The sequence below is a fragment of the Sus scrofa genome, chromosome 16, assembly GCF_054392235.1.
Source record: "Sus scrofa isolate SSC_HxYL_T2T_F1_AM1 chromosome 16, Sscrofa_HxYL_maternal_Yorkshire_Landrace_v2.0, whole genome shotgun sequence".
Classification (NCBI taxonomy): domain Eukaryota; kingdom Metazoa; phylum Chordata; class Mammalia; order Artiodactyla; family Suidae; genus Sus; species Sus scrofa.
The window spans coordinates 91,529,478-91,554,737 of NC_139398.1; the positions used below are offsets into that span (position 1 = coordinate 91,529,478).

Genomic DNA, 25,260 nt, shown 5'->3' on the forward strand with positions numbered 1-25,260 from the left:
ACAAAACGCTGCTGCTGAAGTGACTCAATTTCCATAAGGGTGGAACCAGCGAAGAATCTAGTTGGAAGGGATCCTCTAATCTGATGTCGGCTCACCCTGAGACACCTGCGAGGATGCAGGTGCGACTAAGACACAGAGGCGGACACGTGTGGCCCGCACGCGGGGAAACTGCGGGGGGCCCTGCGGTGCGGCTGCCAGAAAGTGGCGCTGAGCCCAACTCTGGCCGGCAGCTCTGCTCCTCGATGACACAGCCATGAGAAACGTCTAGAAGAAGGTGCAAATTCGTGCTCAGGGCACTCATAACAGCTGCCCACGCATGGACGCGACCCACGTGCCAGCAGCTGCCGGTCACAGGCGCAGGTGCGTCAATGGCATGTGACGAGGTTCCGGGGTGGCGGTGGGAGCGAGAAAGACGCCGGCGGTGACGGCTGCGCTCGGCATCCAGCAAGGGCCCCGAGCGGCACGTCAGAGAAGGTGGCGATGGTTGGGGGTGTCGCAGGAGTGCTGGGGGTGGAGAGGCCACAGTGGGCACAGGGTGAGGCAAGCATTCTAAGGTGGTTGTGAGCTTTGCCACTGACACGAGGGACACGCTGAACGGGCACGGCGTCAGGTGACTCAGGGGGCGTGTCAGCCGCCGTGTCTCCCGTGGACCCTGCACTAGGGCTTCGCGTGGGCACCAGGCCTTGGTGCAGGGGCGGGCACCGCGTCCACACCCTGGGGCCGAGTCTGGGGGGACAGGGCCGGGGGGTTGGGGCCCCCACCCTGTACAGAGGTCTGGCAGAGGAGCCAGGAAGGCCTTGCCATCTGTGGTCCTGACTCAGCCGTGCGCCTGCGGGCACACGTGTGGCAGGTTCCGTGGCCGAGCCACTTTGGGCGTGGCGGTCAGCGCAGTGGAGGGCCTCTCTGGGCCTCAGCCTCATGCTGCCTCAACGCAGGCTAGTGTGTCAACTGCTAAGAGGAAGAATCTGGATGCCAGTCCCTTAATTGATGAAAGCGGGGCCCCTGCACCCCCAATGACCTCGCCTCCTTCAGGGCTTTGTGGGGCAGGACCGCACATGTGTGCTCGAGGGGCTGGTATGCAGGCAGAAACCTCAAGCTAGGGGATCCCAGCTCCTGGGGGGGTCCCACCCCTGACATCGTCACTGTGCAGCTGAGTCACCCTTACGTCCGCCCTTGGGAGGTGCCACCCAGGACCCCATGCGAGAAAGGGGGAGCCCTGACCAGGTGGCAGGGCTGTGCTGAGACGGGAAGACCATGAGGGCTGGGCAGGGACGCCGAGGGGCGTGGGCTCGCCTGGTCTGGGGCAGCAAGAAGCTCTGCCTCTGCACACATGGACAGCTGCTGCGTCAGAGGCCTGGGCACTGGTGAGGCTGGCAGTCGTGCCAGGGAGGTTGGGCTGCAGGGCTGCCTGGACTCGGGCACCAGGAGTGATGGGCCTCTGGGCACCAGGACCCAGGCTGTGAGGTCCCGAGGGGCCGGGGCTCCAGGGCATGGCCCAGTGCCTGGGTCCACCTGAGGCCTGGGCTGGGGAGGGGGACGGTGGGTGAACCGAGGCCCGGGGCTCCTGGCCAGTCCCGGAAGGGGAGGCAGGAGCTCGCAGACCAGAACCCCCAAGTGGGATGAAGGGTGAACTTGGACGAGCTGTCGACTGCGCAGAACAGCTGGGGTGTGGGAAGTGGGCGGCGCCAGGCAGTGCCCAAGGACACCTGTGTGTGCGGTTCCGCTGATGCCCGGATAATGGACGCGCCCCCTCTGTGACCAAAGTTCCTCCAATCCCAGACCCCACGGCCTCATGCTCAGTGCTCAGGGGCCTCCACCCTCTCAGCGGCGGGGAGGCCTGCATCCGGCCCACTGGGCGCTGCCCACTCGCTTGATGGCCCTGGGTTCCCGTCCCAGAGCTGCCCCCTCCGCCTCCCCATGGCCCCATCCCAGGGTCTCCCCACCTCCCCGGCCTGGGGCCGGAGACGCAGTCACCTGGCTGCACAGCCTTCTCCCTGCGGGAGGCCAGGAAGCCAGGGGTGTGGCAGGGCGGGCCTCTTGCCAGAATTCACATCTGGTGGAACCCGGGCCAGTGGACAAGACAGGGGTGGCCCCCCAAGCCCCTCTGTGTGGCCTGAGGGGCTGTCCTGAGGCTGCCTCTAACCCGTGGCCCGCCCTGGCCACTGCCCTGCTGGCCACCTCCCACTCCCACGTTGGCGGTCTGGGCCTCCCCATTTTCCTGGTCAGGTCGGACCCCGATTCCCTCCCAGACCCCCCTCTGGTGCTGCCCTCAACTCGGGGCGCTCACGCTCTTGTCCAGCACCACCCCTTGGCGTGGACGTCAGCAACGGCTCGAACCCTGGCCCTGAGTGCTGATCGCGTCTGGGGCGTGCTGCTGGCTGCATCTCTCAAGGGTGGTGGCCCCCGCCCCGCACAGTGTGTCATGTCCTGGGGTCTTGCCGGGGGTGCAGCCGGGCCAGCACCCCCCCCACACCCCCTTCCCACAGACTGCATGTGCTTCAGAGGGCGAGGGGGCGGCCGGGGGCGCGGGCTTGCCCATGGTTTGCCCCTTGCTAGGCCGTGATCCCCAAGCCCCACCCTCCACCCTAACAGAGGTGCTGCGGGTGTCTGGGGGGAGCCTGTGGCTCGTGAGGCCCACAGGAGGCTCAAGTCCCTCTTTTCTGTGGGTGGCTGAGAAGAACCCGCATCCTTCCAGGCTTGGCCCGGGGACTGGCCAGTGTGCTCGCAGGGCTCCTGCTGCACACAGCCTGGTGCCCACGACAAGTTGCAAGCCCCAGGGGGCAGGCGCGTGCCGGGGGGCGGGGGCGGCACAGGGGTCACCTCTGGCCAGGTAAGCTTGATGGGTGTGGGCAGAGGGACTACTGGGGGTGGCGTGGGACCTGGGCAGGGTGGCCTCCTGCCACGTCCCACACAGGTGCCACACGAGAAGCCAAGGACCGGGGGCCACACCCCAGAGAACCACAGAGAACACCTTCACTCACTCAATACCAGCTTTATTTGGCAACGTCCTTTCCAGAAGGGCTTTCCTGAGGGTGCAGGACACAGCTTGGTCCAGTTCGAGATCACCCAGTACCCAAGTTACACTTAAGGCAGCAACGAGGGCCTTTGTTTCTGTGACAAAAGGCAGCTCTCCTCCACCTGGCCTGGCACCACATGGCCTTCCTGGTGGCCGGCAAGGAGGGTGGGCTTGGCATCAGAGCCTGTGGCTCCCGTGCAGCCCAGCAGCCAGGAGTGGCCCCTGAAGTTGGACGCGGCCCCGCTGACTTGCGAGGGCCTCGTCCGCTGTGTCACGGCCTTTCTCCCAGGTGGGCATCTGCTTCCCCGTGTGGTCCTGGGGGTGCAGCCAGGCCAGGGGTGCAGGGTGGTGACCACCCGATATGCCACGGGAAGGTGCCACCCAGCAGGACTGGAGACACACGAATGACACGGCACAAGGAATGACAGGTTACCAAATGCACGCTTCTTTATTATGACTGGGGAGAAGCTCCGTCACAAGGCGACCACTAATTTGTTTTATCCTTAAAGTCGGGCGGCAAGGAGGCAAATACAAAACCAGCTGCACAAATTCACAAGTTGCTCACATGGGCCAAGCGGCAGCAGCTTCCTGCCTGTGCGGGGTGGGGGGTGGGGGTGGTGGACGCCCCGGGCTTCGTGCTTTCGGCAACGTCCAGCCTCGCGAGGGAGCCACGCGTTCGCAAAGCTGCAGCTGTGCCCGCGGCGGATGCTCTCAGAGTCCATGGAGGACAGGAGCCACCTCGCGCCTGGCGGGCTGTGCGCGCGTCTGGGGGGCCCACACCTCCCGGCCCAGGCGGCCACCCTCCTCTCAGCGGTCACCCCTGACTTGGTGGCGACTCCACGAGGAGCTACCGGGCCCACCCACGTGGCCACCCAAGGGCCGACTGCTCCCCCGGGGCCTGCGGGCTCGCGCCCTCCCTGCCAGCAAAGCACTCACAGCGCGGCTCCGGGTGGACAGACACCACACGTCTGCGCGGGGCCCCTCGGGGCTGCTTTGGGGCCGGGGCGAGAGCGGGGGTGGGGGCCAAAGCTACACGCGTGCCGGCAGGTTCACACAACAGCTCTGAAGCGGGCGCACGGAAGCGGGCGGCGGGCATCTAGGCCGGGGGGTGGTGGTGGTGGTGGTGGTGGTGGTGGTGCTCGTGGTGGTGGTGGTGCTCGTGGCGCTGGACCACGGGCACCGCCAGGGCCTCGCCCAGCAGCACGGGCGGCAGGTCCCGCACCACCTCGTGCTCCAGCACTGGGGGCTGGCCCAGCGCGGCCTTGAGCGGCGAGTGGCCCTCCCTGCCCCTCTGCCGGCAGCGCCGGTGGCCGTAGGGCGGGGGCGGGGGCTGCGGGAGGTGGGGGCCGTCCTGGGGGGCCTGCGGGGTCGGGGGCGGCGGGTGGTAGCTGAAGGACCTCCCGGGCCTGCCCCCGCCTGGCGGCCTCCCCGAGCCCTGGGGGGACCTCAGGAACTGCTTCTCCTGCCCCTTCGGCCGGGGCTGCAGGTCCAGCGCCCGGGGGACGGGCTCGACAGCCAGCAGGGCGTGCTCTGGCGGCAGCTGGCACCGGCGGTGGTGCGTGGCATGCGCATCTGACTCCTGGGAGCGCGACCTGCCCTGGGGGTGCGGGGCCCTGGCCTGGTGCTCCTGCCTGGCCTGCGCCGGAGGGGACCCTGCAAATGGGAGTGCGCGTGAGACCCTCTGCAGGCCCCGGGCTGGCCCACCTGCCGTGGGTCCCCACCCGCACAGCTGCCGCTGCGGTTCGCCACAGGGACCCGGGACCCGCTGGCATCCCCCTGGCACCGTGCCCGCCCCTACCCGGCCCGAATCTGGACGTGTAGTTCTCGATCCCGGCCAGGTCCAGGTAGTGGTTCCTCCGCTCCGTGTTCTCGTCCACACAGTAGGACCCCCGCTCAGAGTAGAGGTGGGCGTCGGGGTGGGGCCTCCTGCATGGAGCACAGGGCAGGGGGCGCTGACTTCTGCTCTGACCCGCACCCCCACCCACTGGGAACCCCCTGGCCTCTGCAGCCACTGCCGGGTCACCACCACGGCCAGTGCAAAGTTGAGGCTGACCCCTCGCTGCCCTGCAAGCCCCACAGCATCTCAGACGGCAGGGAACGCGCCCCCACAGCGTCCGGCCTTCACCGGCCTGGCACGCCACCCTGAGGAGACCACCTGACGCCTGCAGGAGGCAGGGGCGGTGGGCAGCTCCCCCATGAGGAGGCGGGGCTGGGCCCGGTCCCCCACCTGATGTGCAGGTACAGCCTCTTGTCGGCCACCCTGGGGTCCTCGGCGAGCTCCCCCTCCGTCCTGCAGCGGATGGGCTCCCGGTCTGAAAGAGGCAGGCGGGCGCCCTTGTTCCCTCCCTCCCTGGCTCGCGCGCTCCTCCCCCACCCCCCACGCACACATTCATTCGCTGAACAAGCTCGAGCCTCTGCCTGGTGCCAGGCCCTTCTTTCCACGTTCAGGGCACCGTAGCGGTCTTTGTCCTGAGGGGGCACTAGGACCAAGTACCCAGGGCACGGCGAGTGGGCGCCGTGGAGAGGCCAGTGGGGGCAGGGGCGTGGGGCGGGGGGTCGGGGGCAGCTGCCGTGACAGCAGGGTCTACAGGCGTCTGAGCAGGGAGACCCGCAGCCCGAGCCCCTCACCCTGGACGGCGGGGGGCCCTTCCCTCCTCTTGCCGGCGGGCTCCGGGCTGACGGTCAGCTTCACGCGGAGGGTCTTGCTGCCGCCAGAGGAGTGGCTGACGGAGGCGTCCACCACCTCGTAGATGGTGTGCATCAGGCTCGACATGTCCTGGGGACGGGCGCGGGCGTCAGGACAGGCGGCCTGGCGGGGGAGGGCCCGCCCGGGCTGCGGCCTGTCTGGCTCAGCGTCAGCGTCCCAGCGCAGCCCGGCTGGAGCCAGAGCTCGTCTGAGCCGGCGGCCCCGGCCCCGCGGGTGGGCCCAGCGGCCAGGCCAGCGCTCAGCTAGGATCACCCGCCTCGCTCTGACAGTAAAATCTCAAACCGAGCCTGTGTTCAAGGGACTGAGCCAACAGATAAACTCCTGAAGTTGTGGTCTTGACTCAAACACGCTGGCTGCAGCCAACCAGCCTGTCTGCTTCCTTGCCGGGCACACTCTGCCCCTCGACACGCGAGCCTGCCCGATGGGTGCTGCCGGCCAGGCTGGGAGCCAGGACAGCGGGTGGCACAGACGGCTCGCCAGGTACCTGGTCCTGTGGCCCCTGCCCTGCCCCCCTCCCAGCCTAGAGAGGGGCTCAGCGTCCCCCCAGCACAAAGCCCCCGCCTCGTCATCTGCCAGTGCCCTTCAGAGGACCGCATGACCCGGACACAGCGTGTCACCTCTCTGGTGGCTTTGCCACTGTTGTCGAAGCCGTAGAGCGTGAACGTCCACTCCTGGTGGTTGTCCTCCTCCACCGAGACGTCGCACTGGAGCGCCTGCAGGGGGCGGGGGACAGAGGGGGCGGGTCGTGCTCACCCCTGCGCTGGGAGCCCTGACCCTCCAGGAAAGGGGCCCCTCCCCTCCTGGCAGGCTTCCAGGTCATTCCGCGTGCTGCACTGATGCCCGGGGAGGTCCCTCCGACCAGCCGGCGCCCCCCACCCCCGGCCGTGGTCTGGGGCTACCACAGGGAGCCGCCGGGCCCCCGGCCGCCCGCACGAGAGGAGCGGCAGGAAGACCTACGTCCACGTTGAGGCGCTTCTTGCCCAGCCACCGGGGGCCCTCGCGGTTTGCGGCTCTTTCTCCACCGTCTGTACCGAAGAGCTGTCCTGGGCCCTCCCGGCCCTCAGCCCTCTCAGGCGGCAGTGCCACTGGAGGGACAAGCGGGTGAGAAGGGCCGAGCCCGGGGGCAACGCAGGGCAGAGAGGGTGGGGAGTGTGGCCCTGAGCCACCGAGTCCTCGCCAAGCCTCTGGTCCTCTCCAGACGGGTCTCAGATGACCCTGTCCTTCGGGAACACGGACGGCAGGTGGCCCTCCTCTGCCCCCGCCCCCGGGGCCGGCAGTGGCTCCGAAGCAGGGGGGGCCCTGCCCGAGGGGCCTCCAGGACGGTCACCACAGGGCCCCGCTTCCCTCCCTCAACCCCGCGCTCTGGGCGTGGCTGGACCACGAGCTCTCTAGTTTCTGGGCTCCTTCTGCCTGGGTGTTGGGGGAGCAGGCTCGGCCCCTGGACAGGTGCTCATGCAGCTGCGGGCGGCCCTGCACCCTGGGGACTCCCCGCCCTCCCCCAGGCCTGGGCTCACCCAGCGCAGTGCACAGCTGCGCCCGCCCCCCTGAGGGGGCACATGGGCAGGGACCTGGGTGGCACGTGTCACACGCTGACCATATGGGCAGCCGGGCACTAACACAGCATGGCAGACCCACACCTGAGCCAGGGATTCGCTGATGGCCCATCCGCCTGCCTGGGGCTCATGGGACCTGAGGAGGTGGAGGCGGGGCCCCTGACTCTGCTTCTCCGAACCCCAGGTGCTGGTCCGGAGCAGCCCAAGTGAGCTGCATTTCTAAGCAGGCTTGATGGACAGCTGTTTTTGTTTTTTTTTTTTTTTTCTTTTGGTCTTTTTAAGGCTGCACTTGCGGCATATGTAAATTCCCAGGCTAGGGGATGAATCAGTGCTATAGCTGCTAGCCTACACCACAGCCACAGCCACAGCCACCCACTGAGCCAGGCCAGGGATCGAACCTGCGTCCTCATGGTTACTGGTCAGATTCATTACCACTGAGCCATGATGGGAACCCCTGGACGGACGGCTTGCTTTCAGGCCTGGGGAATGCAGCCGCCTGCACCTGCTCATGGCCGTCGTGTGGACCGCGGCTGCCCAGGGTTGGTTTGGGTTTGGCAGGTAAGTTGAGAGGGTGGGGTGTGGGCTGTGCATGTGGCCAGGGGCTCAGCTTGTTCAGGGTCCTGGGCGGGAGCCAGGGCCCAGGAGGTGGAGGCGGTGAGGCCAGGGGTCAGAACTCACCCTCCAGGGCGCACTGGTCTTCCCAGAAAGGCCCTTCCTTGAGGTCGCCGCCAGGCAGCTCCTGCGGGAGAGAGGACCGGGCCATCCGTGCCCATCCCGGCACGTGCTCCGGGGGCCGGGACCAGAACCGCCAACCTTGCCCGCCCACCAAGCCTCAGGTTTTGAAAGTCAAACGCATATCCCACGGGTTCCTGGCTCCTTCAGAACCATCTCCGGGACCAGACACGGCCCCACAGGAGCACCGCTGCTTCAAAATGAGCCCCACGGGCTGCCCGAGGGTGCCGCCGCCCTGAGAATGCCCCGGACCTGGTCTGAGCTGAGAGGCGGGCACAGGACTGGACACCCGCCTGCCCCCTGGCTCCTGTCTCATCCCGGCCAGTCACGGAAGGACAAGAACGGCAACCACCACCCTCCCCTCTGGGCCTAAGGGTCTGACAGGCACTGAGCACAGCGCCTCTGGCCAGAAGAGCAGTCGCAGGTGAAAGAGCCGAGGCCCTGGGCCGGCGGGCGGCTGGGTCCCGTGGGGCTCGGCTGAGACACCCGGGACCTCACAGGTGCGCAAAGCCACTGGAGGTTCAGGGGGTCATTCCATGTTCGGGGCTTTAAAGTAATTTGAGCGCTTGCTGTGGGGGTTGTGCTGGGTCCAGACAAGACAGCAAACGCTCTGGGTGGGGAGGGGCCAGAGTGGGGTCTGCACAGCCCTTGGCTGGACCCCGAGACGCTCGCTCGGCCCCCAGAGCACTCGGACCAGGCCAGGACCGGCAGTCTGAGCAACGCAGCCAGTGGGGCCCCCCGTTCGGCCGGACGGCAGAACGTGGACGAGCCGCCCCGACATTAGCACACGTGGTGTTTGAGCTCCAAGACAACGACCCTGGATGCAACGCAAAGCGATCGAGGAGGAGAAAGAACAGCCGCAGGTTTTCCCTTCTCGTCCCTGCGACGGGGGCGGTCAGTCACGTCCTTCCTGGTGACACAGAGATGCCCCTCCATCTGTGCTGTGTTGGCTGAATCGAAGGGCCAAGAGCTTTAACTGCAACAGGGAAAACCTACCACAGGGCTTCGGGCAGGACGCGCGGCCCCTCCCCGCCAGGGGGACCGAACCCTTGCGCAGGAAGAAGGCGCAGACCGGCCCCATCTCCAACGTCCCCCAGCAAGGGCCCCTCTCGCAGCAGTGCCTTCCAGGGCGGGCCGGCCCCACTCAGCTGAGCCTGGCGCCCCCTCCAGCTCTGAGCCCCCTGCAGATAAAACCCTCCAACCGTGCCTCTCACTCGTCTGGCCTCTGCCTTCTTGCTCCCCTGCTGCCTGAAGGGGGTCCTCCTTGGTGACACGGGGTGGCGCCCTGGACCCCGCATCCCACCCACGCTGGACCAGGGTCTGACCTCCTGCAGACCCCCGGCTGAGGAGCGCTTTCTGCGCCCGCGCCCGCCACTTGCTGTCACTCCCAGGCGTCGGCGGCCCACTTTACTCTCCCCCTTTTCCTTCGCTGCGGGGTCCCCACCGCCCCATCCCAGCCCCTCTCACCCTGCAGGGGACCCGTCAGGACCCTGGGTCACTGTCCCCAGCAGCCACCATCCTGAACCCTGCCAGACTCTGTGCTGAACTCCAGCTGACGCGCGCGCGCGCAGGTGTGTGTGTGTTTGTGTGTGTGTGTGTTGGGGGGCAGTGCTCAGAACCCGACCTTCCAGGAGCTTCTCCTCCCCCCCACGCAGCCAGAAAGCCGTGTCAAGACCCCGCCAGCAGCTCTCAGGTTAATTCAGGTTTGTTTTGTCCCAGGAAGGGCAGGCAACTCTCTTTCAAGCCTGCACTGGGCTTCCCTTCAAAGTCCCGGGTGAGCTGAACCCAAACTCTTCCCAGGGGTTGGGGGAGCCTGGGGATCGGGGCCTCAACAGACAGGATGAGGTGTGCTGGGGCGGGGGCGGGAGAGGCCCCCCGTGGGCGGAGTCCAGTCTGGGAGAGAGGAGAAGACAGGGGTCCTGTGGGTGGGGGAGGGCCTCGGGGCGGGGGGAGGGCCAGGGAGCACCAGGAGGAGGGCACAGAGTGGGCCTGTGGGGGGCGTCCTCCAGAAAAGGGCTCTCGGTAGAACAGATGCTCCCCAGGTCCCTCAGGACGCTTGGGGTCCTGCAGGGGCCAAGCCCAGGGCCACAGAAATTATCCAGAAGGTGCTGTCCACCAGGTGTCACGCAGCCGTCCACGTCCCAACACCTGCAGCAAACATGCTCCCGGGTTCCCAGGGCACCTCCCTGCGGCGGAGCGCCTGTGCCCTCCCCCGGGCTGCCCACTCAGCGTCGTTCACGCCATCCACATCCTGCAGCCCTGGAGCTCAGCCGGGACTGCATGCAGGACACTGATGGCCCTCACTGGCAAGGGTGGGGTGGGGGGCAGGAGACGCCCCGAGCAGGTAACGCAGGTGGTTCTAAAGCAGCTTGTGGGGAGGGCCCTGGGGGCGCCACACCGACTCCAGCTCCCAGTCAGGGAGCTCTCCAGAAGCCGGAGGCCAGCCCCGCCTCCTCGAGGGTGAAGGGCAGCAGCCCCAGGACTGGGCAGCCCGGGTGGGGCGGGGACCAGGGACCAGGAGCTGCCTGCCTGGTCACGGCAGATGGTGGGGACGTGGGGCTGCGGTGAGCCTCGGGGCGGCGTTTGTGGAGCTGGAAAGGCTGAGGGCCGTGGCGGGGCCCAGGGAGGGACCAGCAGGCTTGTGCGGCGGGGGACCAAGGCTGCTTCGGGGCTGTTTGGGAGGGGCCCGGGGCTGGGCAGGGGCCGGGGGTGACGTGACATCCAGGCAAGGACGACCTGGGCCACCTGGGCGCCAGGAACCCACTCAGGGCTGTCAGGTCCCTGGACGTGGGCGGGATGGGCGTGGGGAGAAGGCAAGGGCGGGACTCCAGGGCGGGGCTGGGGAGAGGCAGAGTCAAGGTCAGGGCGCAGCTGCGTGGGTGGCAAGGGGGCTTAGTGGGGCAGCAGGCGGCAGGCTGGACGTGGCCTCAGAGGCTCTTTACGAAGTCAGAGGCTGCGCCTCCACTTCGCCCACTGATGGAGGGGACACAGCTCAGAAACACCCATGAGGGAGACGGAGGCGGCTTTGGGGCTGCGGGGCAGAGCTGACTGGAGGCCCTGGAGGCTAAACAGTTTCGGACGGGCCATCGCAGCTTTACGGGCCTAGTGATCCCCTCCTCGTGCGGGGAGGCCCACGGAGCGTCTCCGTCCAGGGCCGCTGTGGCCGTGACTGTGAACTGAAGACTCAGGACCGCGAAGCCTCGGGGAGGGGCCGGTGGCCTCCCCAGACCCCAGACCCTCCGGCTTCGGCTTCAAGACCCCAGGGACATTTCTAGACCTGGACACTTCCTGGTTAGGGCTGTTTAACCAGACTCTGCAAAAAACAAATTTGCACTTTACGTCCAGAAGCTCCGTGTCTGGGGGTCAAAGGGTCTCCTGAGAGAAGCGCCCCCAACCCCGTGGGCCTGCTCGCTGCCATCCCTGCTTCCTGCGTGAGGAGGGAAAGGGGGTCCCTTCTGTCCCGCCTCCCTCCCGGCCCAGCGTGGCGGTTGGGGATCCTGCTCGTTTTAATGGGCGAAGGCGCAGGACGTGTCACACCCCGTGCACCCGGCCCACGGCAGCTTCTTTGTCGGCAGCCTCGTCCCAACCCAGACCCCTGAGAGGCCCCCGGCCCCTCGCTGGGACCCGCCAGAGAATGGCTGCCACACCTGCGGGAGGAAGGCCGGAGGCCGGCGCCCAGCACAGGGGTGAACAGGTTATGCGGGGACACCCAGGCCACCCCCGGGGAAGAACCCCCACTAGACTGTGCAGGGAAGCCTGACAACCGCAGCATCAGGAAGACGCTCTCTCTACAGCCCACATCCGCACACGCGTGCACGAACTCAGACACGTACGTGTGTGCACGGACACAGGTGTACCCACGCGTTTGTACACACCCCACCACCACCCAGTCTCTACCCCGGGTGACGGAGCAGTGGTCCTAAGATGGGCCCCAAATTCTTCAGGGATTCTGGTTCTCAGTACCTGCGACTCTGTTTCCAGTTTAACCCTCCATCACTTTGCTACGAACCTGCAGACTTGGCTTTGCTCCCCGTCACGCCCGCCTCTGCGTCTGTGTCCAGAGGTAACAGGGAGAAACCTCAGCGGAAAAGGAAGACCACAGGGATCAAGCTTCCGGCGCCCGCTCTGCCTCCGCGCTTCCCCGGCGCAAAACGCACGGAGCACAGCGCAGACCCACGGCCCCGCTCCTGTGCCGGCGACCACCGGGTTTGAGACGCAGGCCCAGAGGCGTCGTCCCCTCTCCGAATTCTTCCTCTGGAAAAACTGCCGGGCCTCTCGTTCTCTTTCCTTCGCGTCAAAGCCTCACGTCTCATGTCACAGGAAGAGTCATTCCGGAGGGAGAAGAACCCTGCGTGTTAAGTCTTGTTTTCCAGTTTAGGAGGCTCCACGTGCTAGTGTGTGATGCTGGTGCCCACAGCAGAGACACGGCTGGAAATGCCAGCAGCTTCTACGTGATTCCAGCCCCAGGACCCCACGTGCCGAGCTCCCCTGAGGAAGGTAATGAGGGTGTTGCGTCCTTTGAAAGCACCTCCAGAGCATCAGGGAAATGCCCTGCGAGGGAACACCTGCCCACCGGCCCCGGGGGCGGGCCCAGCACACACACGGGAACCGAGTCCACCCCGAGAGCAATTTGGTCTCAACCCCGACGCGAGCTGCCCTTGGCTTGTTTGGGCCTCCCGGCCCCTTTCCCACAACCAGCTTGTACTTGTCTCTCTCTGACTTAGTGGACTCAGCACAGACCCTCAAGGTCACCCATGTCTTGGCAAGACTGTCTTCTTTATGCCAAATAATATTCCTACTGTGGACACACACGTCACAACTCCATCCGTCCACCCGTCAGCGGACAATCAGGCGGCCTCCAAGTCCTGGCCGCTGTAAACAATGCTGCGATGCACATGGGGCGCATACGGCTTTTGAATTAGGGTTTTGGTTTCCTTCGGACAGACCCCCAGAGTGGGGTTGCTGGGTCACGTGACGGCTCTGTCTTGGGCTTATTCGGGATCCTCCACACTGGTTTCCGAGGAAGCCGCCCAATTTACCTCCCAGCTACAGAACGTGCAGGTGCCCTCTCTCCGCACCGCGCCACGTGGCCTGCGACATTCCTGGGCCAGGGATCGAACCTGAGCCACAGAAGGGACAAGGCTGAGTCCCTAACTGCTAGGCCACCAGGGCACTTGTCTCTTGTCTTTTGGGGGCAGCCGTCCTGACAGGTGTGAGGTTGGATCTGATGGTGACGGGGTTTGCGTGCGCCTGGTGATGCGCGATACTGAGCATCTGTTCATGTGCCTGTCGGCCACCAGAAGTCTTTGGGAAGTGTCTCTGTCAATGGTGATCTTGTCTCAGAAGCAGAGCCAGGCCCAGGACAGCCGTGTGGCGGGAGAACTCTGGGCAGCGAAGGAGATCCACTCTGGCCTTGCCGCCCTTCTCCAGCTGCCGCCGGAACCCCGAGCAGGAACGGGGTCCCTCTGTCCCAGCACCCAGGGGACGGGCTACTCCGGCCCCAGAACAAGCCACAGGACGGGCCCTTCTCCCAGGCAGCAGCCGCACTGGCGCCCCCGCCCGGGGCGGCCACCCTGAGGGGTGTGGCCTGCGCTGCAGCTGCCGTCAGGAGCCCCCAGAGCCCTGCGTTTCCCAACAGCCAAACCAGGTCTGTTTTAAGGAGACGAACCATCCCAGACAAACCAAGGGAAGCACAGAAAGGGCTCCGGCTCGGGAGGCCCCGAGATGCCAACTCGCGGGTGGTGTGGGTCCGTGTCCCCAAGCACGGCTCTCCGGGGGCTCTCCCCAGGGCTCTGCAGGTTGGGCCACCCTGGGGAACCCCCACCCCCACCTCCCGCTGCCTTGGCGTCGCCCCGCTCACAGGACCAGGGCCTCGGTGTGTCCTTGGGCCCTGCAGGCACCTGCCTCGCTCAGTTCCCGGAGCCCAGGCCAGCGTCCCTCGTCCCTCAGGAGAGGTCCCAGCAACGCCTCTGCAGGGCCAGCCTGCGGGGGGCCGGAGCCCGCGGCCCTGCGTCTGCCTCCCGCGCGGCTCCCGTCCCTCCGGAGGCCGGACCCCGACATTCTCTTCGCTGCTGTCATTTCCCCGCCCCCTTCCTCGCCCACAAACTCCAGCACTTTCTGGCTTCACGGTGCGTTTATGAGGGTGTGGGAGGGGCTGAGACACCGCGGGCAGCTGGACGGAGTGTCCCTCGCCTGGGCCCTTGGGCAGAATCCACCACAGGTTGAAAACCAGGGCCCTAGGCAGTGCCCCCAACACTGGATTCCTCAGCCCTCTGCCCGCAGCCCGAGGAGAGGGTGGCCCCTCTCTGTGGGTGACAAGCAGGTAGCAGACAGACATCTGGGCCCCCCTGTGTCTGTGTCAGGTGTGTGCCAGGGGGCCCTGTGTCTGCGTCAGGTGTGTGCTGGAGGGGGCCTGTATCTGTGTAAACTACATGCTGGGGGGACCCTGTATCTGTGTCAGGTGTGTGCGGGGGGGTGGGCCCTGTGTCTGTGTCAGGTGCGTGCTGGGGGGGGTGGCCTGTGTCTGTGTCAGGTGTGTGCTGGGGGGGCCCTGTGTCTGTGTCAGATGTGTTCTCAGGGGTGTACCCCCCTGCCCATGTGAGGTGTGTGCTCAGGATGCAGCTATCAGGGTCCCCACAGCTTTGCCAGCCCAGGACAGCACCACGGTCCCCGGGCCCCTTTCTCTGCACCCAGCCATTCAGCGCATCCTGCCAGCCCTAGGCTGTCCTGGGCACATGGGCTCAGTGCCTCTCGGACCCTACGGATGAGCCCGTGGGCAGCCCCAGATGCTCCTGGGCAGCAAGAGGCCAACAGAGACGTGGACTTGTTGTTGCCAAGAGGCCAGAAGGCTGAGCATGGAGAGAAGGACGCCAGGCTGAGAGCACCTGGACACCAGGGCTGGGGCCGGTGGGAACCAGGTGCCCAGGATGGGCCAATGGGCGACGGATGAGGTGTGCATCTTCCACCTGCCACAGCACACCACCCCTAACCTCAGGGCCCAGGGCAGAGGCAGCGCCATGATTGCTCTGGTGAGGAGCGAAGGCAGAGCCAGGGGAACCCTCCCGTTAAGCCGGGCGGGCGGGGAGGGGACGCAGGCTGTACGAGCAGCAGGAGGTCTGGTGGGCAGAGCAGTGCAGCCCAGGCCGGGGCCTCCCAGGCCAGCTGAGCCGGCAGCAGCAGGGCCACGGGACAGTCTGCGGTTGGGGGGAAGCCTCAGAGGGGCCTGGATGTGGCCTCGGAGGGCTGGACACCCACAGAGGACTGCACAAGGCAGGCTTTTGTGGGTCAGGAGATAGAATCGAACCCAGGCTGCACTCGGCCGTGAGCTTCCGCTGAGGCCGAGTCCCAGAAGTTCAGCATCACAGCACGGGGCCTGTGGATGACAGGAAGGACGGAGCCCCGAGGGCCCTGCATCGCTGACCACGTGCCCGGGACAAGGCCATGGATAGGGTGCCTGTTCTAGGTGAGCAGGAGGCCCTGGTCCTGCCACGGCAGCTCCTAGATTCACCAAGCTCAGTGGCTTGTTAAAATGATCCTGTGGGAGTTCCCGTCGTGGCGCAGTGGTTAACGAACCCAACTAGGAACCATGAGGTTGCAGGTTCGATCCCTGCCCTTGCTCAGGGGTTAACAATCCGGCGTTGCCGTGAGCTCTGCTGTAGGCTGCAGACGTGGCTCGGATCCAGCGTTGCTGTGGCTCTGGCGTAGGCTGGTGGCTACAGCTCCGAGTCGACCCCTAGCCTGGGAGCCTCCATATGCCGCGAGAGCGGCCCAAGAAATGGCAAAAAAAAAAAAAAAAAGACAAAAGATAAAATGATTCTGTGCCTTGTTGCTTCTCTGATTTCAGAGCTCAAAGCGAAGTACAATGTCCCTGGAATACGAGTCCCTCTGGCCACAGCAGGACTGAGCAGACTGTGTTCCCTGCTGGCAGCATGGTCACCAGACACACAACCACCCGGGAGAGGCTGAAATTCACGGCGAAGCCGAGGCCCCGAGGCCCAGTGGCCAGCTGCACGAGGCTGCTCTGCAGAGGCTGGCCTGGCCAGGGCTGCAGGTCAGCCTTGCCCAAACCGGACATGGCTGGGCTGTGCGATGCCCGGTGCAAGGGCCAGCGGCTCCTAACGCCATTGAAGGGGACCCACTCTCTGCCCCAGGTGCGGGGGGATCCTCGCTTGGCGTCGGGACTGCACCCGCAAGGCCCCTCGGGCTCCTGGGAGCAGCTGGTCACCAGCTCAGCAGCAGCACCACGGGGAGGAGGGGGCAGAGGCCTGGGGTGGGGGGCCCTGCAGGGAGGTGACACTGGAGATGGGGAGCCTTATCCCGCCTGGGGCCGGCAGCTTCCTCCCTGCTAAGGAGGGACAGTCTCAACCTCAGGGGCACCAGGGACGTGATGCCCAGACCCCTCCAGAATCCACCTGCCGAGAGGCTTCCTGGGTTCCCTGCTGGAGCACTCAGTAATTCAGTGCCCTCAGACTGGCTGTAAGCTAATCAAGTCATCGTGCCAAAGGCAGCCACAACCACGTCTGCAATCCTGCTGCCCGGGCTGGAGCTGAGCTGGGGCTGGGCTGGAGCTGGGCTGGGCTGAGTTAAGACGAGGTCACTGGGGTGGACCCTGATCCCAAGGGCCTGTGTCCTGACACGAGAACATCCCCTCTGGGGGTTGGCCCAGTGAGCATGTGGGGAGGGGAGGCCCCGGGGAAGCAGTCGCCCACCCTGGGACTTCCGGCCTCCAGGGCGGAGATAAGAAGTCCACTGTCTGAGCCACCCCGTCAGTCTGTCTGTCCACGGGACTCCATTACAGCCGCCACAGCAAACCCTAGGCTGTCGGCTGCAGAGGCTGCCCCCTGGTGAGGGCTGCACCTGCCCCCCTCCTTGGCTGGGGCTTCTGCTGTGACACTGTCAGCCCCTCGCCCCACACGCGGAATCGCCCAGCGGGCGCCCTACTGGGCAGGAGGGGCCGTGGGGAGAGCAGACTGCTGCCCCGTCCCGGGACCCACCTCCCCATCCCTCGGCCCTGCAGGGCTGTGCTCTCCGCCTCCCCCCATGGAGAGCCCTCTGGGGGGCACGGGCGGGCAGGTGGGCATCCGTACCCCAGGCCTGCCTCAGGAGCCCTGGGCACTCCAGGCAACATGGGTTTTTCCTTCCGGTGCCTTTGGCTGCGTCCACGCAGGTGAGGCTCCACCTGGAGCCCAGGCGGCGCTTCCCTCGAATCCTGGCTGCTGGGCAAACGCAGGAGATGGATCCACCCTTCCAGAACAGCTGCTCCCGCAAACCGGGTCCCTGCTCTGGAGGTGGCGGCCACAGCTTTTCCTTCAGGGAGAAGGAGGCAGGGGCCACGGTGACCCCACATCCGCCACGCCTGCCCGGAGCACCGGGGTTGGGGGGCGCTGCCGACTCTTGGGCGCAGCTCACAGCTCCTGGTGTGGGCAGGGCGCTCGCTCCTCCTGCCTGGGGGCACCTAGCGTAAGAGCCGAGATCAGCACCACCTGTCTTACTGAGCAGCGGGCGGCCCTTGCGCCCGGCACCGGGATGAGAACAGGGACCCTGTGCCCGGCAGCCCCAGCGCGGGTTCTGTTCTGCTCTCTGCAAAGCAGTCACCGCATCTTTCCTTGTCGGACCCAAGCTGAAGCATGCAGCCTAGGGCCATGGAGGACAGGCTGGGGCCCAGAGAACTGAGCGTGAGGGACGGCTGGCATCTGGCCGGGTCTGGGTGGCTCTGGGCCACCATGCCAGCCTCGTCTCCTAACAAGGGGACAGAGGAAGCCCCGGGCAGGGTGAGCCCTCATTCTCAAGTAGCCATGGACTGGGGTTCCCAGCCATTGTCTGCCCCCAGGATTTCTTTGACAAGATTGTTGGGGCTGAATGGGGGTCACCCCCTGGCCAACGGTGGGGGTGAGAACAAGGGACACTCGTGGCCTCAACGTCTCACATCCTGAGAAGGAGACGACCAAACCCCTGACCCCAAGCGAGGCAGGTTGGGGAGGCGGGGAGTTCGGTCCAGCCCCACCCAGGCCGGGTCGCCCTGCCCGCCGGCTCTGCACGGGCACTGGCCGCCCAGACGACGTGGCTGAAGGAGAACCGGGTGCCGCCTGCAAGGGAGACGCAACCGCAATACAGATCTTGGCCACTATTTTGCTCCAAGGAGGTCAGCCCAGCCCCGCACACGCCGCGCGGTCACGTCTTCCAGAAGCGCTGAGACTGGGTGCGGTGCACATACTGCGGTGCCTCGGCTCAGGTGAACCTGTCCGCTTCCGCGAGCAGATGACACGCAGCTGCCCCTGCTCAGGGCAAGGAGCCACCGGCCACCGTGTTGTCACTGCTTTGACAAACTTCGGCAACAGCGGTGCCCAGGAAGCTCATTCCAGAGGCCAGGAGTCCTGAGAGTGTGGTGGTCACGGTGCCCAGGACAGAACCCCCGCTGGCGCACCTCGAGCTCGCTGCCCCCCCTCCAGTTAGGGCTGAAGGGCTACTTGATCTTCACCAGGGCGCCCAGGGCGCCACGTGGGACTGCGGGGCAGGGGCCTCAGCTGACATCCGGTCACCCCGCAGCCAGCCGGAACCGCCGCCCCCGAGCTGACACTGCAGCTGCGCCTCTGCGCACAGCCTGTTTCAAAGTGGCACCATTTGGCCAGACAGAGGGCCGACGCCCGCCTACCCGCCCGGACTGTCTAAGAAATGATAGAGTGAAGCTCTCCTACCAAACCACTTCTCCACAAGCGACAACCAGGCGAGGCGACGGGCAGGTGCTGCTCAGATGTGGCACCCACCGCGCTTGCCACGGTGGCACCATGGCTCTTCCCTCACTCCTTTGGCAGAAGCTGGGCCTTAGACCAGTGGCGGTCCCACGGCTCCTCCTCGCTCTGTGGAATCTGGCCCCAGAGCGGGGCTCCGAGGGCCTCCCCCGACTAAGCACAGGTTGGCAGGGCCGCCTGCAATTCCAGACCCTGGGCCAGGGAGGGGCACGTCTACCGCCCGACCCTGGGAGGCTCCCCCACTGACCCACAAGGTCTGGGCCCCCAGGCCCATGTCAGGGGGGCCCCCAGGCTCTGCGCACATCTGCGCTGGCCTCCCACACGGCTGGGCCCTACCCAAAGGCAGAAACAGGGCTGCTGGTCCCCAAGGCCTGGGTGTGCAGTGGGCGCCCGAGAGAAAGCACAGCACTCCTGGCAGGGTCCCTTCTCGGGCCAGGACTGCAGAGGTCACAGCATCCCCAGCACAGGGCCGAGGAAGCCTGGCACTCAGTCTGTGGACCTGCGCCCTGGCCAGAGCGCCCACCACCCAGCTGGCTGGAAGGCACACGGGCCACTCGTTGCACGTGGCTGTGGCCTGGTGGCTGCACAGGAGCTGGGCACCCACAGCGTAGGACACAGCCTGTCCCTCCTGGGTGCTTACCCCCTGCAGCTCTGCGCTGATGGGACATGGAGGGGGGAGGCGTCTGGGCTGCGGGCAAAGCCCCAGAGGGGCTTCCCACTCACGACCCAAGTCTCAGTTAAAATACCGTCTCTGCAGCGGGCTGCAGAGTCCCCCTTTCAGGTTTCCCTAAGAGAAATCCGTGTTCGAGTCGCAGCAAGTTTCCATTTTTAGGGGTGATTCTCGACTTCTAACCTCTGGTGCCCCTCAGGGGGCACAGGAGGAATCCAACAGACAGGCAGTGAGCAAGCGTGTGCCGAGAAGGATGAAACTCCAGGAGCCCCGCCAGGACCCCGTGGCCCCACCCTGGCAATAGCACCGCCAGTGCCCGCCCCCCCCCCCCCCCGATGACTCTAACGCCCACACAACCTCCGTCACTCCCTTCCTGGATCCTCTGTAACGCTCCGGCACCTGGCACAGCCCTGGCCCCTGGGGGCGCCTGGCAATGAAGTGGCGTCTCTCAGAACTGACGAGAGACTATTCTAGATCCTGCAGCAGGTAGTCCCCCCCCCGCCCCGAAAACACTGCCATTTGTCGGAGATCTTTCAGACGTGCACTAAGCAGGCAGCAGCCGGCACAGCTCACTAATTAGCGGGCAAAACCAACCTCATCTCTCTCTGGGGGGTGGGGAGGACAGGCGAGTTGGGCGGGTGGTGGACACACACTTCCTTTCCACAGGGTCATTTGCCACGGGTCTTGGGGCACCATGGCACACGGGGGCTGACCTGCGTGGAAGCTCCAAATAGGAGGACGTGTCGCCCCCGGCCCCAGTCAGACGTCCTGGATGCCCTGTGTGGTCAGCCTGGCCATGCCCGGGGCACCCCTGGGAAGGCAGGGCTCTGGACACCGCACAGAGAAGGGGCCGCGATGTCCCCAACCGAGCAATGTCCGGGCACAACCAGGAGAAGGGGTGGTGGGCGAGTCTGGGGCTCGGCTGGGCACGCGTGCCTGGAGAGGGAGGAGCCGTGAGGTATCTGAGCCCCTGGCCCAGAAGGTCCAACTCCAGGCCGGCGCCCGGCAGGGGCACCTCACAGCCCCACGGCCAAGAGGAAACGGGGCGCAGATGGGGAGACTGGGTGTGATTGAAAGGACCACCCCTCAGTCTGCGAGCGTGCTCCCTCCTCATCCCGCTGAAAAGCGCCACAACGAGGCCGCCGGCTCGGTCGGCTCGGGTTGCCGTGACAACGCACCGCAGACCGAGCTTATACACGGCAGAAAGTGACCGCTCCCAGTCCTGGAGGCCGGACGTTCGAGACCAAGGGGCCGGCAGATCCTGTGTCTGCTGAGGGCCCCTTCCTGAGTCACTGATGGGGCCTTCTGGCTGTAACCTTGTGACGGACAGAACAAGGGCGCTCTCAGGGACTCTCGAGGGCTAAGGCCATCGCAAGGGCTCTGCCCCCGCGTCCGAGTCACCTCCCGAAAGGCCCCCCACCGAACACCATCACCCTGGGGTTCGATCCCAACATAGGAGTTTGGGAGGACACAGGACATCCAGCCCATGGCAGGACAAGGACGAGAGGACAGCTCAGGCCGAACCCACGCTGTTCGTTTAAACACGGCCCAGACCGTGGAGTCCACTGCAGTCCTGGTCTACAACCTCAGAGCAACAGCAGAAGCATTGCTGTTTTCCAGAGCACGTGTGGGCGCCCCTTTCTGAACTAAAGAGTGCCCGCCGGCCACCCACCTGCGCATCCCCAGGCCCATGCTGCCCACGCCCCGGGAGAAGGCCCCCAGGCGGACAGCTGGCAGTGCAGGGCCAGCCTGAGCCTGGGCCACTCTGAGCTCCGCGCCGACCACCTCAGAGTCATCGCCCAGGGAGGGCCGAGCTCCACACACGCAGGCGACCCCGCTGTGGGCACCCAGCACGTCGCTTACAACGCAGCTTCCTCCCGTCTCTACAGGGACGCGAGGCGGAGAGCGGCACGGGCACGCGTGCATGTGTTTCATTTCAGGGCATTTTGCGGCCCCTTCCCAGGACAAAGCCGCCAGGTGTGTGCAAACACACTCAGAACGGTGCATTGATCAACCAGCCAGAAGAGGGTCTTCCCAAAAGGGAGCTGCCGTGCCCGTGAGCGGTGCCCTCTGCAGTGGCCTCTGGGGCCAAGGTGGGGAGCAGGCAGTGGGAGAGGGGGGTGCTCAGCCGTCTGCATGGCCACCTCCCTACCCAAATCCAGTTCACATTCGTGCCCCGGCCACCCAGCGGCCCCCCTCCACCCTGGCAAATTTGTGCATTGTGTTCCCTCTGCTGCCTGGGCCCTCCTCTGCTTCTGGACGCAGCACCTTCCAGACCCACCCAAAGGGACGCTGAGCCCTGACAGGGACCCCTGCGGCCCCTGACAGCACCTGCAGTCTGGGTGGCCTTGGCTGTCGGTCTGGAGCCTGGCTCTCCCATGAGCTCCCCTGCAGGCCAGGGGTCACCCTCAAGGCAGATAGGCAGCATGGTGGCCTTTGATTCTGGCCATCACTGCTGCCCAGTGCAGGGACGCTAAAGCAATTCTTGGCCCAGGCCCCCACCCCTCCAGCCTGGACCACTGAGGCCTTGCCACAGGGCCACCAGTGACAGGGGCAGATGGCTCTCTTCGCCCAGCCGGCGTCACTGTCGCCGGCCATCTGGCTTTTGCCTTCTGTTGCCCGGTGGGGTCAGGGTGGCGCAGCTAGTACTCTCCCGCTCCCCCCCTGCCCCAGTGGCCACTGGGCCCACCACGCCTACCTGCTTGTCCCACGCACTGTGCTCCACGCCGCCGCCCCGACGTTCTGCCTCCTCCATGCCTTTGCGGCCACTCGTGTACGCAGACACCACGAAGCTGTCCCCTGCAGTCCGTGGGCGGACGCGCGGGAAACAGGGCACCAAAGAGGGAGGGAGACGCCGGGTAAGCCCTGGGCGCTGCGCCTTGGCCGTGCCCGCCGCCCCGCGCGCCCACCCTTCTCCGCGCGCGCGCGCGGCCTGGGGCGAAGGGCTTGGGCCGGGCCGGGCCGGGCCGGCTCTGCGGCGGGGAGACCTGCGCGCTCCCGGGGGCCCCGCGGCCGTGTCCCCCACCCGCGCGCTCCAGGTCAGGACGCGCATCGCGCTCTGGGCTCCGGGTCCCGCGCCCCGGCCGCCGCCCCGCGCGCTCACCTTCGGGGCTCTCTCTCCGCTTGAAGGCTGCAGAGGCTGCGGCGCGGCCGGAGGGCGCGGGGAAGAGGGAAGGGACAGTGAGTGGCCGCCGCGCGCCCCCCGCCGCCCCCGGCCCGCCGCCCCGGCCCGCATCTCACCGTGCTTGGACTGGAATTTCCCCATGTCGCCCCCGGGCCCCGGCCCGCCCGCCCGCCCGCCTGCGCTCCCGGCACCGCGCTCAGGTGCAGGGCTGGGGTCCGGTGCGGGCTCCCGGCATGCGCGGGGCCGCAGGGACCGGGCGGCCGGGGTCCGGCGCCGCCGCGGGGCGCTGGGCGGGCGGGCGGGCGGGGGCGCGGCGGCGGCGGCGGCGGCCCGGCTCCCTCTGAGCGCGCGCGCCCGCGCCTGGGCTTTAACCGCGGCCCCCGCAGCGCCCCCCGCGGCCGCCGCCCGCAGCGCACCCGCCCCCGGCCTCCCGCCCGCCACCGCCGCCGCCGCAGGGGAGCCCGCCCCGCCCGCCCCGCTGGGCCGCCCGCCAAACCCGGGATGTGGCGGGGGTCGGCGCCCGCCAACGACGAGGACCTGGGAGGGTGTCAGGGGCTGCAGTGGACCCTTTCTTTCCGGGGCAGCTCCCCAGGCCTCTCCGCCTCTTCCCAGTCTGGCGTCCGGATTCTAGAACAGCTCTGCAGGGGAGGACCCTGGGCCACCACCCTGGACTTGATAAGCAACCGGCATCTCTGTCCGGAGTGGTGGTGATGACGGTGGGCCCTGGAGGAGGGGGGGGGGATCGGAGGGGACAGGGAGCCGGCACAGGAGGGCCCGTTGCAAGGACAGGCACAGGAGGGGGAGTCTGGGAAAACCCAGGCCAGTCCTGGCCTGGCTGGTGTGGCTTCTTCCTGAAGGTGCGGCTTCAGCCTTTTTGTGCCTCACACTGGTGTTTTTGTGACAACGGCAATAATAATGCCATTGTGTGTTCTGCAAAGTGACAGCTTGGAGATGTTACAGGCTTTCCAAATGCACCGTGTTTATATCCACGCCAGGCAGCAACTCAGGGACAGGCATGCCACCCGGTGTGCAGATGCACCCCTGGATGGAGCCCTGCCTGACACCCATGCTCTCACCGCTGCAGACACTGGGGAGCCCGGCTCCACGCACTCCACGGAGGGGCGCTGGCTGGGGTCCCCGGCCAGGTGTGCTGGCAGATGCCACTGAGCCTCATTCCCCCTGGCAGAGGCTCTAGTCTTTGTTACCTGCAGACGTCACGCGGTCTGGAGAAGGCCCAGGGGGTGAGCAAGGGTCCTGGGCCAGCAGGTGTGGCACGGCTGGCCTGCCCAGGGCTGCCCGGTGTCTGTCCTCACACCCCCTTGTCACGCAGCGATCGGCAGCAGGCCCACAAAGCCTGTCATGGGTCTCATGTTGACCTGGACGAGTTGGCAATGGTTTCCATTTAGTCTTAGTTTTACTGAGATCTAGTGCACGCGGCCTACGGTCTACCCACGTGGCGTGTGCCATTCATGCTGTCCTCGAGGCCTGTGGGAGTTCCCAGGCAGGGGTCAAACTCTCACCCCAGCAGTGACAATGCTGGATCCTTAATCTGCTGAGCCACCAGGGAACTCCTCTTTGGGCCTTAATTTTTGACTTTTTGCCCATGTGTTTGCATCAGGAGGCAGAGCACAGCTAGCAAGCCTGGGAAGTCCCTTGAGGTGATTGGTGGCAGGAATTTTTTTTTTTTTTTGGGGGGCCACACCTGCAGCATGCGGAAGTTTCTGGGCCAGGGATCGAACCTCAACACAGCAGCCACCTGAGCCACAGCAGTAACACCAGATCCTTAACCCACTGAGCCACCAGGGAAAGCCTAGTGATGGGAACTCTTGACTGGGGGAAACTCCCCTCAGTCTCACTGAACCCCAAACAGGGTCACATACCTGCCGGGTGGGCAGAGGTGGGGCTTATGTGGGGGCCATTGGGCAGGAACTTAGCCACCAGGACCCTGGGGCATCTGTCTGCCAGGCACCTCTGGACTTCCAGCTCCTGGCAGCCATACCCAGAAACCAGGAAGGTCCTGCCAGGAGGGTCCCAAGACAAGGCGTGTGTGCAGGGTGGCCAGCCCTCACTCTCCAGCCCGCGCTTAGGGGGATGATGGCAGGAGGGGGTCGTGCTGGACAGATGTGGGCAATAGCCACCACCTCATAGAGCCAGGACAGCAGAGCCCCAGCCTCCCGCCTCCCGTGCCCAGGAGTGCAGACTCGAAATCCAGAATCATCTGTGTGGAGCCCAGGCAGAAGTGCTGACTATCTGCAGTGTGCTGTGTCCCCCACAAACCCTGCTCTGGATGTGCAGTGGCCCGGGGCTCCTCAGCCTCACTGAGCGAGGCCACCAGGTGGCCCACAGTGGGTGCAAAAACAGAATGGCTGTGGCCAGCCACCCCACCCCCTGCTAGCCCGCTGCCCTCACCTGGACAGACAGGTCACTGGCGTGAGAGGACAGGCAGCAGACAAGGTCCGGGGCTCCCCTGCGCCCCAAGGCCCGAGTCCCAGGCGACAATCAGTGGCCCCAGGGTCCTCACACCACTTCCCCACGTGGCCAGCAAGCAGCTCAGGTGGCCACAGGCTGCATGTGGCTTGGTGCTCCTGTGTCCGGTGCCCTCATCGCTCAGCCGGGGCCCCCTCGCCTGTCCTCAGAAAGGCCCCCATGGCTTTAAGAGGTCCGCACCCCATTCCCACCAGGAAAGTTACCCCGCCCAATGCCACATGGT

At 66.2% G+C, this 25,260-nt stretch overlaps 1 protein-coding gene across 2 annotated transcripts; it reads right to left on the reverse strand.

The window, feature by feature from the left end:
* Positions 1-3,438: 3,438 nt before the first annotated feature.
* On the reverse strand, positions 3,439-22,912 carry NKD2 (NKD inhibitor of WNT signaling pathway 2). 2 transcript variants are annotated; one of them, XM_021077139.2, is made up of 10 exons: positions 22,667-22,912; positions 22,530-22,565; positions 22,125-22,225; positions 7,955-8,015; positions 6,681-6,808; positions 6,341-6,436; positions 5,645-5,792; positions 5,244-5,328; positions 4,815-4,942; positions 3,439-4,669 (listed from the first exon to the last, which is right to left on the reverse strand). In XM_021077139.2, exons 1-10 carry the CDS (start codon positions 22,689-22,691, stop codon positions 4,113-4,115), a joined length of 1,365 nt encoding a protein of 454 aa, XP_020932798.2. In that variant the 5' UTR covers positions 22,692-22,912; the 3' UTR covers positions 3,439-4,112. The 2 variants fall into 2 exon arrangements, with proteins under 2 accessions (XP_020932798.2, XP_084858109.1); XM_085001983.1 differs by lacking the exon at positions 22,530-22,565.
* Between the last annotated feature and the right edge of the window lie 2,348 nt (positions 22,913-25,260).

What these genes read in the sequence shown, in the direction of transcription:
- NKD2 (XM_021077139.2), bottom strand. Translation starts at nt 22,691, where the DNA reads ATGGGGAAATTCCAGTCCAAGCACG. An exon ending in GTGGCAAAGCCACCAGAGAG is followed by an intron (nt 5,793 to 6,340) that starts GTGACACGCTGT and finishes GCCCGTCCCCAG; the next exon opens with GACATGTCGAGCCTGATGCA. An exon ending in CACGTCCAGATTCGGGCCGG is followed by an intron (nt 4,670 to 4,814) that starts GTAGGGGCGGGC and finishes TCCCATTTGCAG; the next exon opens with GGTCCCCTCCGGCGCAGGCC.